The 12,952-nt window shown below is 42.2% G+C and overlaps 1 protein-coding gene across 3 annotated transcripts in view; it reads right to left on the bottom strand.

The window, feature by feature from the left end:
- Window positions 1-12,952, bottom strand: part of cacna1g (calcium channel, voltage-dependent, T type, alpha 1G subunit) — a 363,171-nt gene that overhangs the window by 108,974 nt on the left and 241,245 nt on the right. For 2 of the 3 annotated variants that reach the window (XM_063074200.1, XM_063074202.1), the window contains exon 24: window positions 9,010-9,223. In XM_063074200.1, coding sequence (XP_062930270.1) covers window positions 9,010-9,223 — 214 coding nt within the window. The remainder of the gene's footprint in view (window positions 1-9,009; window positions 9,224-12,952) is intronic. The other variant, XM_063074201.1, reaches the window with a different exon arrangement.

Below are 12,952 nucleotides of genomic sequence, written 5' to 3'. Positions count from 1 at the left end.
TATCTCAAGTTATTACATCTGTAGTATAACCTTTATCTGTATTTCTCAAGGGATAGCTGATGGATTTTAACTCTTGGTCCATTGTGTGCTGTTTGAATTATTGGATCTTTGAGTTACAACTTTGACCACGACTGCTTTGGTACTGGAAAGCCAGCTTTGATTCTAAATTCTATAAGCACAGTGATTTTTTTATGAATAGGAAAAAGAAACAATACAATTTATTTAACTTTTGATCTGTTTGAGGCTGGCGTATAAAGATAGTTAACAATTCAAAATGACATCTTACACAACCACAGGTACATAATACACATCCATCAATGATGCATATTTTGTTTTTGTGAGGATATAATTAACACTAAACCAGAATGAAACATGATGAGTCAAAATGCCTTGCTGTTACAAAAAGCTTTAGGGGAAAGAAGCGTTGAACTTTTAAACTCACTGTTTAAATGCAGAGATTGTGCAAAAAACAATTTAACCTGGAGTAGTGATTATTCATTGGTGAAATTGAATCCATCATGAAAGACCTAGTTGAAACCTATCGAATGGTGAAAGGCCTCAATAGAGTGGATGTGGAGAGGGTTTTTCCAATGGGGGAATTCGAGGACTAGGGGACTCAAGCTGAGAATAGAGGGGCCTCCGTTTAGAAGGGAGATGAGGAGGAATTTCTTTAGCCAGAGAGTGGTGAATCTGTGGAATTCATTGCTACAGACAGATGTGGAGGTCAAGTCTTTAAGTATAATTAAGGCCAGAGGTTGATACATTCTTGATTAGTCAGGTCATGAAGGGATATTGGAGAAGGCAGGAGATTAGGGCTGAGAGGGAAATGGATCAGCCATGATGAAATGGTGGAGCAGACTTAATGGGCTAAATAGCCTAATTCTGCTCCTATATTTCATGATCTTATGGTCCAAAGTACAATTTGAAATAAATATATGAACTTTTAATCTGGCTGTTTATATGGACAGATGGTCCAGAAACAAATTTAACCTGGAGTAGAATGCACTAGTGATTATTCATTGGTGAAACTGAATCCATCATGAAAGTGCCTTGCACCGCATATGTTAGACACTAGGCATTTTGCAAGGAACAGACGTATACATAATAACACTATTATTCATGTACCTCTCATTCCTGTCCTTGAAATCAGGGGTGCAACTTATGATCACTCTGGAACATTGGCAGCACAAGTACATTGCTACTGTGTAAATCTAAAACTCTGCAGATGGTGGAAATCAAAACTAAACTGAAAATGTTCGAAACATTCAGTGCCTCATTCATAAAGGAGCACCAGATATAATAGATGACCCTAATAGATTCACAGGTGAAGTGTTACCTCATCTGGAAGGACTAATTGGGGCCCTGAATGGAGGTGAGGGAGGAAGTGAATTGGCAGGTGTAACATGTCTGTTGTTTGCAGGGATATGCACCAGGAGAGAGGTTAGTAGGGGGAGGGCGCGAGGGAATGAATGGACAAGGGAATCATGGAGGGAGCAATTCCTACAGAAAATGGAGAGTAGGGTGGTGGGGGAGAGGTAGAGATGTGTTTGGTAGTAGGATCCCATTGAAGATAGCAGATGCTGCAGAAAATAATGGGTTCAATGAGGAGGCTCATGGGGTGATAGGGGAGGACACGAGGAACTCTATCCCTGTTAAGGCAGTGGGAAGAAGGGGTGAGCATGGATGTCCAGGAAATGTTGGAGATGCGGGTGATGGCTGTATCAACGTTGGAGGAAGGGAAGCCCCATTCTTTGAAGAAGCAGGACATCTCCGATGTCCTAAAAAGAAAAGCCTCATCCTGTGAACAGATATGACAGAGAAGAAGGAACCAAAAAAAGGGAATAGCATTTTTACAGGAGACAGGGTGGGAAGAAGTAGAGTCAAGATAACTACGGGAATCCAAAGGTTTATAAAATATGTTAGTAGACAGTTTGTCTCCAGAGATGGAGACAAAGAGATCAAGGGGAGAGAGATGAAATCTTTTAAAGTCCACAGGGAATTGTTTCTTTACAATTTAGCTGTTGAGATAGTCATTCAATACATTCAGTATTGACCATAAGACCATAAGACAAAGGAGCAGAAGTCGTCCTTTTGGCCCATCGAGTCTGCTCCGCCATTTTATCATGAGCTGATCCATTCTTCCATTTAGTCCCACTCCCCCGCCTTCTCACCATAACATAGAAACATAGAAACATAGAAAATAGGTGCAGGAGTAGGCCATTCGGCCCTTCGAGCCTGCACCGCCATTTATTATGATCATGGCTGATCATCCAACTCAGAACCCTGCACCAGCCTTCCCTCCATACCCCCTGATCCCCGTAACCACAAGGGCCATATCTAACTCCCTCTTAAATATAGCCAATGAACTGGCCTCAACTGTTTTCTGTGGCAGAGAACTCCACAGATTCACCACGTGTGAAGAAATGTTTCCTAACCTCCGTCCTAAAAGGCTTCCCCTTTATCCTCAAACTGTGACCCCTCGTTCTGGACCTCCCCAACATCGGGAACAATCTTCCTGCATCTAGCCTGTCCAATCCCTTTAGGATTTTATACGTTTCAATCAGATCCCCCCTCAATCTTCTAAATTCCAACAAGTACAAGCCCAGTTCATCCAGTCTTTCTTCATATGAAAGTCCTGCCATCCCAGGAATCAATCTGGTGAACCTTCTTTGTAGTCCCTCTATGGCAAGGATGTCTTTCCTCAGATTAGGGGACCAAAACTGCACACAATACTCCAGGTGCGGTCTCACCAAGGCCTTGTACAACTGCAGTAGTACCTCCCTGCTCCTGTACTCGAATTCTCTCGCTATAAATGCCAGCATACCATTTGCCTTTTTCACCGCCTGCTGTACCTGCATGCCCACTTTCAATGACTGGTGTATAATGACACCCAGGTCTCGTTGCACCTCCCCTTTTCCTAATCGGCCACCATTCAGATAATAATCTGTTTTCCTATTTTTGCCACCAAAATGGATAACTTCACATTTATCCACATTAAATTGCATCTGCCATGAAATTGCCCACTCACCCAACCTATCCAAGTCACCCTGCATCCTCTTAGCATCCTCCTCACAGCTAACACTGCCGCCCAGCTTCATGTCATCCGCAAACTTGGAGATGCTGCATTTAATTCCCTCATCCAAGTCATTAATATATATTGTAAACAACTGGGGTCCCAGCACTGAGCCTTGCGGTACCCCACTAGTCACTGCCTGCCACTCTGAAAAGGTCTCGTTTATTCCCACTCTTTGCTTCCTGTCTGCCAACCAATTCTCTATCCACATCAATACCTTACCCCCAATACCATGTGCTTTAAGTTTGCACACTAATCTCCTGTGTGGGACCTTGTCAAAAGCCTTTTGAAAATCCAAATATACCAAATCCACTGGTTCTCCCCTATCCACTCTACTAGTTACATCCTCAAAAAATTCTATGAGATTCGTCAGACATGATTTTCCTTTCACAAATCCATGCTGACTTTGTCCGATAATTTCACCATTTTCCAAATGTGCTGTTATCACATCTTTGATGACTGACTTCAGCAGTTTCCCCACCACCGACGTTAGGCTAACAGGTCAATAATTCCCTGGTTTCTCTCTCCCTCCTTTTTTAAAAAGTGGGGTTACATTAGCCACCCTCCAATCCTCAGGAACTAGTCCAGAATCTAACGAGTTTTGAAAAATTATCACTAATTCATCCACTATTTCTTGGGCTACTTCCTTAAGCACTCTGGGATGCAGACCATCTGGCCCTGGGGATTTATCCGCCTTTAATCCCTTCAATTTACCTAACACCACTTCCCTACTAACATGTATTTCCCTCAGTTCCTCCATCTCACTGGACCCTCTGTCCCCTACTATTTCTGGAAGATTATTTATGTCCTCCTTAGTGAAGACAGAACCAAAGTAATTTGGCTATCAATCTCTGCCTTAAGTACACCCAATGACTTGGCCTCCACTGCTGCCCATGGCAAGAAATTCCATAGATTCACCACACCTTGGCTAAAAAAATTTCTTTGCATCTCTGTTCTGAATGGGCGCCCTTCAATCCTTAAGTCATGCCCTCTCGTACTAGAGTCCCCCATCATGGGAAACAGCTTTGCCACATCCACTCTGTCCATGCCTTTCAACATTGGAAATGTTTCTATGAGGTCTCCCCTCATTCTTCTAAACTCCAAGGAATACAGTCAAAGAGCAGACAAATGTTCCTCATATGTTAATCCTCTCATTCCCGGAATCATTCTGGTGAACCTTCTCTGTACCCTCTCCAACGTCAGCACATCCTTTCTTAAATAAGGAGACCAAAACTGCCTACAGTACTCCAAGTGAGGTCTCACCAGCGCCTTATAGAGCCTCAACATCACATCCCTGCTCCTATACTCTATTTCTCTCAAAATGAATGCCAACATTGCATTTGCCTTCTTCACCACTGACTCAACCTGGAGGTTAACCTTAAGGGTATCCTGTACGAGGACTCCCAAGTCCTGTTGCATCTCAGAACTTTGAATTCTTTCCCCATTTAAATAATAGTCTCCTGGTTTATTTCTTCTGCCAAAGTGCATAACCATACATTTTCCAACATTGTATTTCATTTGCCACTTCTTTGTCCATTCTTCCAATCTATCCAAGTCTCTCTGCAGACTCTCCGTTTCCTCAGTACTACCGGCCCCTCCACCTATCTTCGTATTGTTAGCAAACTTAGCCACAAAGCCATCTATTTCATAATCCAAATTGTTGATGTACAATGTAAAAAGAAGTGGCCCCAACATGGATCCCTGTGGAACACCACTGGTAACCGGCAGCCAACCAGAATAGGATCCCTTTATTCCCACTCTCTGTTTCCTGCCAATCAGCCAATGCTCTATCCACGTATGTAACTTCCCCGTAATTCCATGGGCTCTCATCTTGTTAGGCAGCCTTATGTGTGGCACCTTGTCAAAGGCCTTCTGAAAATCCAAATACACAACATCCACTGCATCTCCCTTGTCTAGCCTACTTGTAATTTTCTCAAAAAATTGTAATAGGTTTGTCAGGCAGGATTTTCCTTTAAGGAATCCATGCTGAGTTCTGCCTATCTTGCCATATGCCTCCAGGTACTCTGTAACCTCATCCTTGACAATCGACTCCAACAACTTCCCAACCAGCGATGTCAAGCTAACAGGTCTATAATTTCCTTTTTGCTTCCTTGCCCCCTTCTTAAATAGCGGAGTGACATTTGCAATCTTCCAGTCCTCCAGAACCATGCCAGAATCTATCGACTTTTGAAAGATCATCGTTAATGCCTCCGCAATCTCCATAGCTACTTCCTTCAGAACACGAGGGTGCATTCCATCTGGTCCAGGAGATTTATCTACCTTTAGCCTATTCAGCTTCCTGAGTACTTCCTCTGTCGTAATTGTGACTGTGCACACTTCTCTTCCCTGCCACCCTTGAGTGTCCGGTATACTGCTGATGTGTTCCTCAGTGAAGACTGATGCAAAATACTTGTTCAGTTCCTCTGCCATCTCCTTATATCCCATTACAATTTCTCCAGCATCATTTTCTATTGGTCTTATATCTACTCTCACCTGTCTTTTACTCTTTATATACTTGAAAAAACTTTTAGTATCCTCTTTGATATTATTTGCTAGCTTCCTTTCATAGTTAATCTTTTCCCTCTTAATGACCTTCTTAGTTTCCTTTTGTAAGCTTTTAAAAACTTCCCAATCCTCTGTCTTCCCACTAATTTTTGCTTCCTTGTATGCCCTCTCCTTTGCTTTAACTTTAGCTTTGACTTCTCTTGTCAACCACGGTTGCATCCTTTTTCCATTCGAAAATTTCTTCTTTTTTGGAATATATCTGTCTTGAACTTTCCTCACTTCTCGCATAATCTCCAGCCACTGCTGCTCTGCCGTCCTTCCTGCCAGTGTCCCTTTCCAGTCAACTTTGGCCAGTTCCTCTCTCATGCCACTGTAATTTCCTTTACTCCACTGAAATACCGACACATCAGATTTCGGCTTCTCTTTTTCAAATTTCACAGTGAACTCGATCATGTTATGATCACTGTCTCCTAAAGGTTCCTTCACCTCAATCTCTCTAATCACCTCTGGTTCATTACACAATACCCAATCCAGTACAGCCGATCCCCTCGTGGGCTCAACAACAAGCTGTTCTAAAAAGCCATCTCATGGACATTCTACTAATTCTCTCTCTTGAGATCCATTGCCGACCTGATTTTCCCAATCCACTCGCATGTTAAAATCCCCCACAATTATCATAACACTGCCCTTCTGACAAGCCTTTTCTATTTCCTGTTGTAATTTGTAGTCCACATCACTGCAGCTGTTTGGAGGCCTATAAGTAACTGCCATCAGGGTCCTTTTACCCCTGCGATTTCTTAGCTCAACCCATAAAGATTCTGCACCTTCTGATCCTATATCACCTCTTTCTAATGATTTAATATCGTTTCTTACCAATAAAGCCACGCCTCCCTCTCTGCCTACCTTCCTATCCCTCCGATACACCGTGTATCCTTGGATGTTCAGCTCCCAGAGACGTGCGTCCTTTAGCCATGTCTCAGTGATGGCCACAATATCATTCCTGCCAATCTGTATCTGTAGCTGTACATCATCCATTGAGACTGATAGCAACACTCCATTGGCAACCTTTATGAATGAGGCAGTGAAGGGCTTGCAGTAATAACAGCAGCTGCCACATCGGTGCTACTTATGACAGCTGCCACTTGCCTTCAAAGAGGAGGCACTTGAACAGTTCTGGTGTGTTAAGAATTGTTTGCAATGACAAAAAAATTAAAATAACACAAAATAGATAAATATTAAAGTTGGGCCTAAACTTCAACACTTCCCCTTTCAGGATCTTATATCTGTCCTAGTATTACAAAACCAGTTTACTTTATGTGACCTTGGTCTGGCTATATGAGCCTCAGATACAAGAAATTCTGCGAGTGCTAGAAATTTTGAGCAATACACACAAAATGCTGCAGGAAGTTAGCAGGCCAAACAGCATCTATGGAGGGAAATGAAGGGTCTCATCTTGAGTCGTTGACTGTCTATTTCTCTTCATAGATGCTAACCAACTTGCTGTGTTCTTCCAGTTTCTTGTGCATGTGTGGCTGCCGGAAGGCTGCTCCCTTTTCTCTTGAGTCTGCAGAATGTCTATGATGACCTACATGAAGCTCATGCCCTCGAATGGTCAGCTTCAGAATGGGCAACTGAAAGAGAAATCTGGGATGGCTGGCTATAGACTATTGCATTATCTAAGGGGCTGTGATAGGTGATGAATTGGTGCCCTCTTGACAAAAGGCCTCAATATCCTGAACCTCTAGACTAGACATCTCTTTGGGGACTGCACGTTCAGTGGTATAACCATCTGCTGGCATTTAGTGTTCCACTACTGCTGCAACCTCCATATGTTGACAGTCCCTAGGGGAGAGATATAAAAAAAAACATCTGCACATGTTGGAAAACTAAACTAAAATTGGAAAGTGTTCATCTGAAGAAGGCTTATCAACCCAAAACATAAATTCTGTTTCCCTCAGCATGGATGCTGCCTGACCTGCTGTTTCCAGCTTTTTCTGCTATCCTTACCGAGTCACAGGGGGCTGGCTTCTCTAGTCTTTGTTCCTCAACTCAGAATTAGCTCTGTGCAACTTGAACATGGACCTGCTCATGCTGAAAAGGGGTGTGAGTACAGGGACATGCCTCTGCTTCGACCACATTTGCCCATTTTGTATCTCAGCTCCTATAGGGAGTGACCAGTTCACAGGTGGCATCTCTCTGCTCAAGTAGGGCAGCTATCCACATCATCCATCAGCTTATGGATGCCTCTACTCCCTGAGGTAGCTAACAAAATGTGGCATTCCCCTGTTGACCTTTACCAATTTCTATTGATGCACCATAGAAAGCATCCTATCTGGACAAGTAACAAATTGGTATGGCAGCTGCTCTGGCCGTCACCACAGGAAATCGCACAGAGTTGTGGATGGAGCTCAGCACATCGTGGAAGCCAGCCTTCCCTCTGTATACTCTGTTTATGCTTCTTACTGCCTCAATAAAGCAACCTGCATAATCAAAAACCCTACCCACCCTGGGCATTCTCTCTCCTCCACTTTCCCATCGGGCAGGAAATTCATAAGTCTGAAAGTACATCACAACCAGAAATAATAGTGAAATGTGATCAACTACAGCAGGTTAAATAGACTACTGCTTATCCCTTCTTCTTTGTAAAATAACTACCCACTCTTAACTCTCTGATAAATATTCACTGCTAAAATTCTGAGCACAAAAATGCCCACAGTTCACCAAATAAAGTGCAGTGCCTTACGGCTGTCAGTTTTAATCAAGCCATTTTACTGAACATATAGTGAAGGTCAGTTACTTGCAAATACAGCAACTCCATTACCAATGAAATATGTAACACCATTGTTTTCAATAGAAATGTCTTCCTTTCCATTTCTATTTCCCAATAGACTTTAGTTTTAAAAAGACCAGGCTCTGTGCAAAGCACAATTTGAATAATGTACATTATTGCCTGCAGTGAAGTTGAGTTCTCAGGCGTATCCTACACTCTACCTTACAGTGAAGGGTTGAAAAGCAGTCTTGGTAAATGTTGCACAACAAAAATCCAATAACACAGACGGTGGGTGCACTAACAGGTCAATAGTGCAGGGTATTGGCTCCAATTAGAAGACTATCATGCAAAAGTGATAAGCAACAGATGTAAGTTTGAGCCAATAGCTTTGCACTATTGCATGTCACGTTTTCAGGTACTGTATTTGGAATGTTTTGGGTAGAAGAAAGTTTACCCTCTGAAAAGGTTGTTGCCAAAACATGCAAACCAGATATGACATGGCAACTTTTTACATGAGCTGATGGGACCTTGTTTTTAGCCCAGTTCATTCTACCATGCAGAGGCCTAACTGGCATGCTCTGGGTTATCCCAATTGTCAGGCACTGAGAAGTGGTGTCAAAGGTCAAGCATGACTCAGAAAGATACAAGAAAGACTACCGACCAGCCAGCTGTTTCTCCTTACTCCGTCTCTTTTTCTCCATGCGTCGGAGACGCTTCTCCTCGCGGCGCTTGGCTTCCTCCACCTCCTGGTGCTTCCGGCACTTGTGGAAGTTCTCCACCACCACTCCGACAAACATGTTCAGTACAAAGAAGGCCACGATGAGCAGGAAGGAGATGAAGTAAAGGAGCATCCATGGGTTGTTGTTCATGATCGGCTGAAAACAGGAAAGCAGCAACTTTATAGACATCTGCTCATCAGGTTTTCATTAACTCATTGACAGAGCCGTCTTGATCCCATTCAGCTGCACCTTCCCCGTGGTGCTTCCACCATGCAGATGATAAAAACCAATGGCATGGTTTGTTTTATGTCAAATCAGGAAATTCCATTGGTGGGAGTTATTATTGCATCATTCTAAATTAGAAGTAGAAAGAATGAAGTCACTCTCCTCACAATGCTTCTAATGTATCATGGCAGGAAATCTGAATCACGTTGTCCCCAGGGAATCACCAGTTGCTGGACACAGTGGGACAACATGGCTGTGTCAACATGATGTTGGACATGAACTTCCAATAGATGAGACATCTTCTTACCCTTTATCCTTCAAGATACGCTAACCAGCCAACAATGTACCAACCCAATCTCACTTGTGATATCAACCCACAATCGCCTAAGGCCCCAATCTCCAATCTACTGTTCTTGAAGCAGCGGTTACAATCCTCCACCTCCAAATAATCCAATGCCATTCACCTCATCCTCAATCTGTCAGCTCTCCTACCCCCTTGTCTAGCTTAAGACATGGGCATCTAGTGCCTAGAGCCCATCTGAAGAACCCTAAGCTTCCAGTATCTCCATAGACTTCAACACCATCAGTTACGGTCTGTCACTCCTCCACCAGTGAAAGCACAGGCTCCCAGGTCTTCCTCCTCTGAGTAACCCACCACCCACCACCTACCAACCACATTCCACACTCCACAGTATAGACCTGAATGTATCTCAGGCACTGAACATTCATCAAACCCAGCTTTAAAATCAACAATACATTTTCAAACAATAAAATGTATTTCATTCTTTGAGGGCCAGGTACATGTTACAGGAAATGAGGAAAAATGAATGTTTGGATGCATGCCTCCTTGCAGCATCTGTGAAGAATTGACCCTGGCAGCAGGATTTGGTGGAAGAAGGAAAAACAGAACCGGTCTGATATCAGGTCATGATTGATAGCAAAGCCTATCCTTCATTTTTTTCCCATCTTATACTTTCTGTTACTTATTGTAGTTAATTTCTCCACTAAAGTAGCTGCTTACAAGAACTAGTGGCTATCACTAACATTTTTCTTCCACTTGTTCCTATCATTGTTCTCTAAATTTGGTAAAAAATAGTTATGGCAGCAGTTAGGGAAATTGCTATTGCTTGTCCAACATAGCAAAGTTCTACAGTCTCAGCTTACACATGTTAACATGTGGATAGCAGTAAGGTATGTAATGGTGTAATACACAGAACACTACACTGTAAATGGCACAAGTGACACAAGGACCGTTTTGTTCTCACGTGTGGGAGACATCAGTGCAGACCTGAAGAGTTCTACATTTTGAAGGACGATGAGTTTGAACATAAGCATTGGCTACCATTGCTGGACAGGATACCTCATATATTTCAGCTGAGCCTACCTGCCAAATTACACTGATAGTCCACAGACTATCTCTGCAGATCTGCAAATCAATTAGAAACTCAAGGAAAATGCACAATTCTGCCAACCTGGTTCCAGTTCCTGACAATGAAAAGGATATCAATATTGACTTCCCCATGTAACCATCTGAAATTACTAGGTGCCGATATAAATTATAAGCAAGTAGATACATTGCTCAATGTGTAAATGTTGGGCATACTTTCAAACATGGACAGCAGTTTTGATTGTATGCCTAGATTATATCTAAGCATTTTATCTTCCTTTACTTTTCAAATCAAATAAACTGACATGGGTTAGTGTAAATGTAGTATCTAAGACATCTTCAAGGAGTGATGCCTCAGAAAAGCGTCGTCCATCATTAAGGACACCCACCACCCAGGACATGCCTTCTTCTCACTGTAACCGTCAGGAAGGAGGAACAGAAGCCTGAAGGCACACACTCAGCTATTCAGGAACAGCTTCTTCCCTTCTGCCATCTGATTTCTAAATGGACATTGAACCCATAAACACTACCTCACTACTTTTTATTTAATTTCTGTTTCTGCACTACTTAACTATTTAATATACATACACATACTTACTGTAAAACTTTTTTCTAAGGTTATCATGTATTTCATTGTACTGCAGCCGCAAATTAAAAAAAATTCATCATATATGCAGATGATATTGAACCTGATTTTGATTCTGTTTTGATACATGACTCTAACTCTCTAATATCACTAATTATCCAATCATGATGTCGATTAGTCATTGACTGGATCACTCCCATTGGAAATATTGGAAACAGATGGTGAAGCCTTTATTGGGAAGTTTAATAGCATGAAAATTATGGATGTATTACATGGAATAGTGATTGCTCAACCATTGTTGAAGACCTCAGCAAATTCCGAAACAGAATAGTACAGCACCCGCGGTGACCCTGCTAGCACCTTTCTCTCAACCAATGTCTAAAATAAATTAGGTATAAGCTCATTGTTTGCTGATCATGGCAGCATGCTATATGTTATAAACACACAAGAGCCTGCAGCTATGACTGTGAGGCTAAGCACAGTTCCAATGCCATATTTAAGTTTGCTGATGAAACCACTGTTGTGGGCCGAATCTAAGGTGGTGATAAATCGGCATATAGGAGGGAAATTGAAAATCTGGTTGAATTATGCCACAACAACAACCTCTCAATGTCAGCAAGACCACGGAGGTCTTCAGGAATTCAGGAGAAGGAAACTGGGGGTTCACGACCCGGTCTTCATCAGAGGATCGATCAGACGTGGGGAGGATCAGCAACTTTAAATTCCTTGGTGTTAACATTTCGGAGAATCTGTCCTGAGCCCAGCATGTTAAGTGCAATTAAAAAGAAAGCAGGCCCTCGACTGCCTTAAAAGTTTATGAACATTTGGCATATCATCTAAAACTTTGACAGACTTCTACAGGTGTGCGGTGGAGAATATATTGACTGGTTGTATCACGCCTGGTATGGTAACACCAGTACCTTTGAATGGAAAATCCTACAAAAAGTAGTGGATATGACCCAGTCCATCAGGGTTAAAGCTCTCCTCACCAAGGAGCACTGTCTCAGAAAAGTAGCATCCATCATCAAAGACCCCCATCAACCAGGCCATGCAGTCTTCTCACTGCTACCATCAGGAAGACAGTGCAGGAACTGCAGGACCAGCATCACCAGATTCAGGGATGGTTATTAACCCTGAACCATCAGGCTCTTGAACCAGAGGGGATAACTTCACTCAACTTCACTCGCCCCATCACTGAACTGTTCCCGCAAACTATGGACTCACTTTCAAGGACCCTTCACTTCATATTCTTGATATTTATTGTTTATTTACTTATTATTATTATTTTCTTTTGCATTTGCAGTTTATTGTCTTTTGTACATTGGCTGTTTGTCTGTCACGTAAGGTGTGGTCTTTCATTGATTCTATTATCTTTCTTGGATTTACTAAATATGCCTGCAAGGAAATGAATCTCAGGGTTGTATATGGTGACATTTCCGTACTTTGATAATAAATTTACTTTAAACTTTAACAGTTAGTGTTTCAAGCCGAGGTCTTCATCACAACTGGAAAGGAAGGAGTCAGAAGCCAGAATAAGAGAGGGGAATAAGTGTGTGTGTGTGTGTGTTGCTATATTTTAAATGTCTCTTACATGAGAATGGTGAATGTACTTGAATAGAATAATTTAATTGGCTAATTGTGGTAAGTGTAAATTTTCCTTTCTCTTTTCAGCATTTTGGTGGTCAAG

This window comes from Mobula hypostoma, chromosome 22 (genome assembly GCF_963921235.1).
Source record: "Mobula hypostoma chromosome 22, sMobHyp1.1, whole genome shotgun sequence".
In the NCBI taxonomy this organism is placed as follows: domain Eukaryota; kingdom Metazoa; phylum Chordata; class Chondrichthyes; order Myliobatiformes; family Myliobatidae; genus Mobula; species Mobula hypostoma.
Note: the sequence above shows the minus strand (reverse complement) of the source record. Positions and strands in the feature narration are given on the sequence as shown.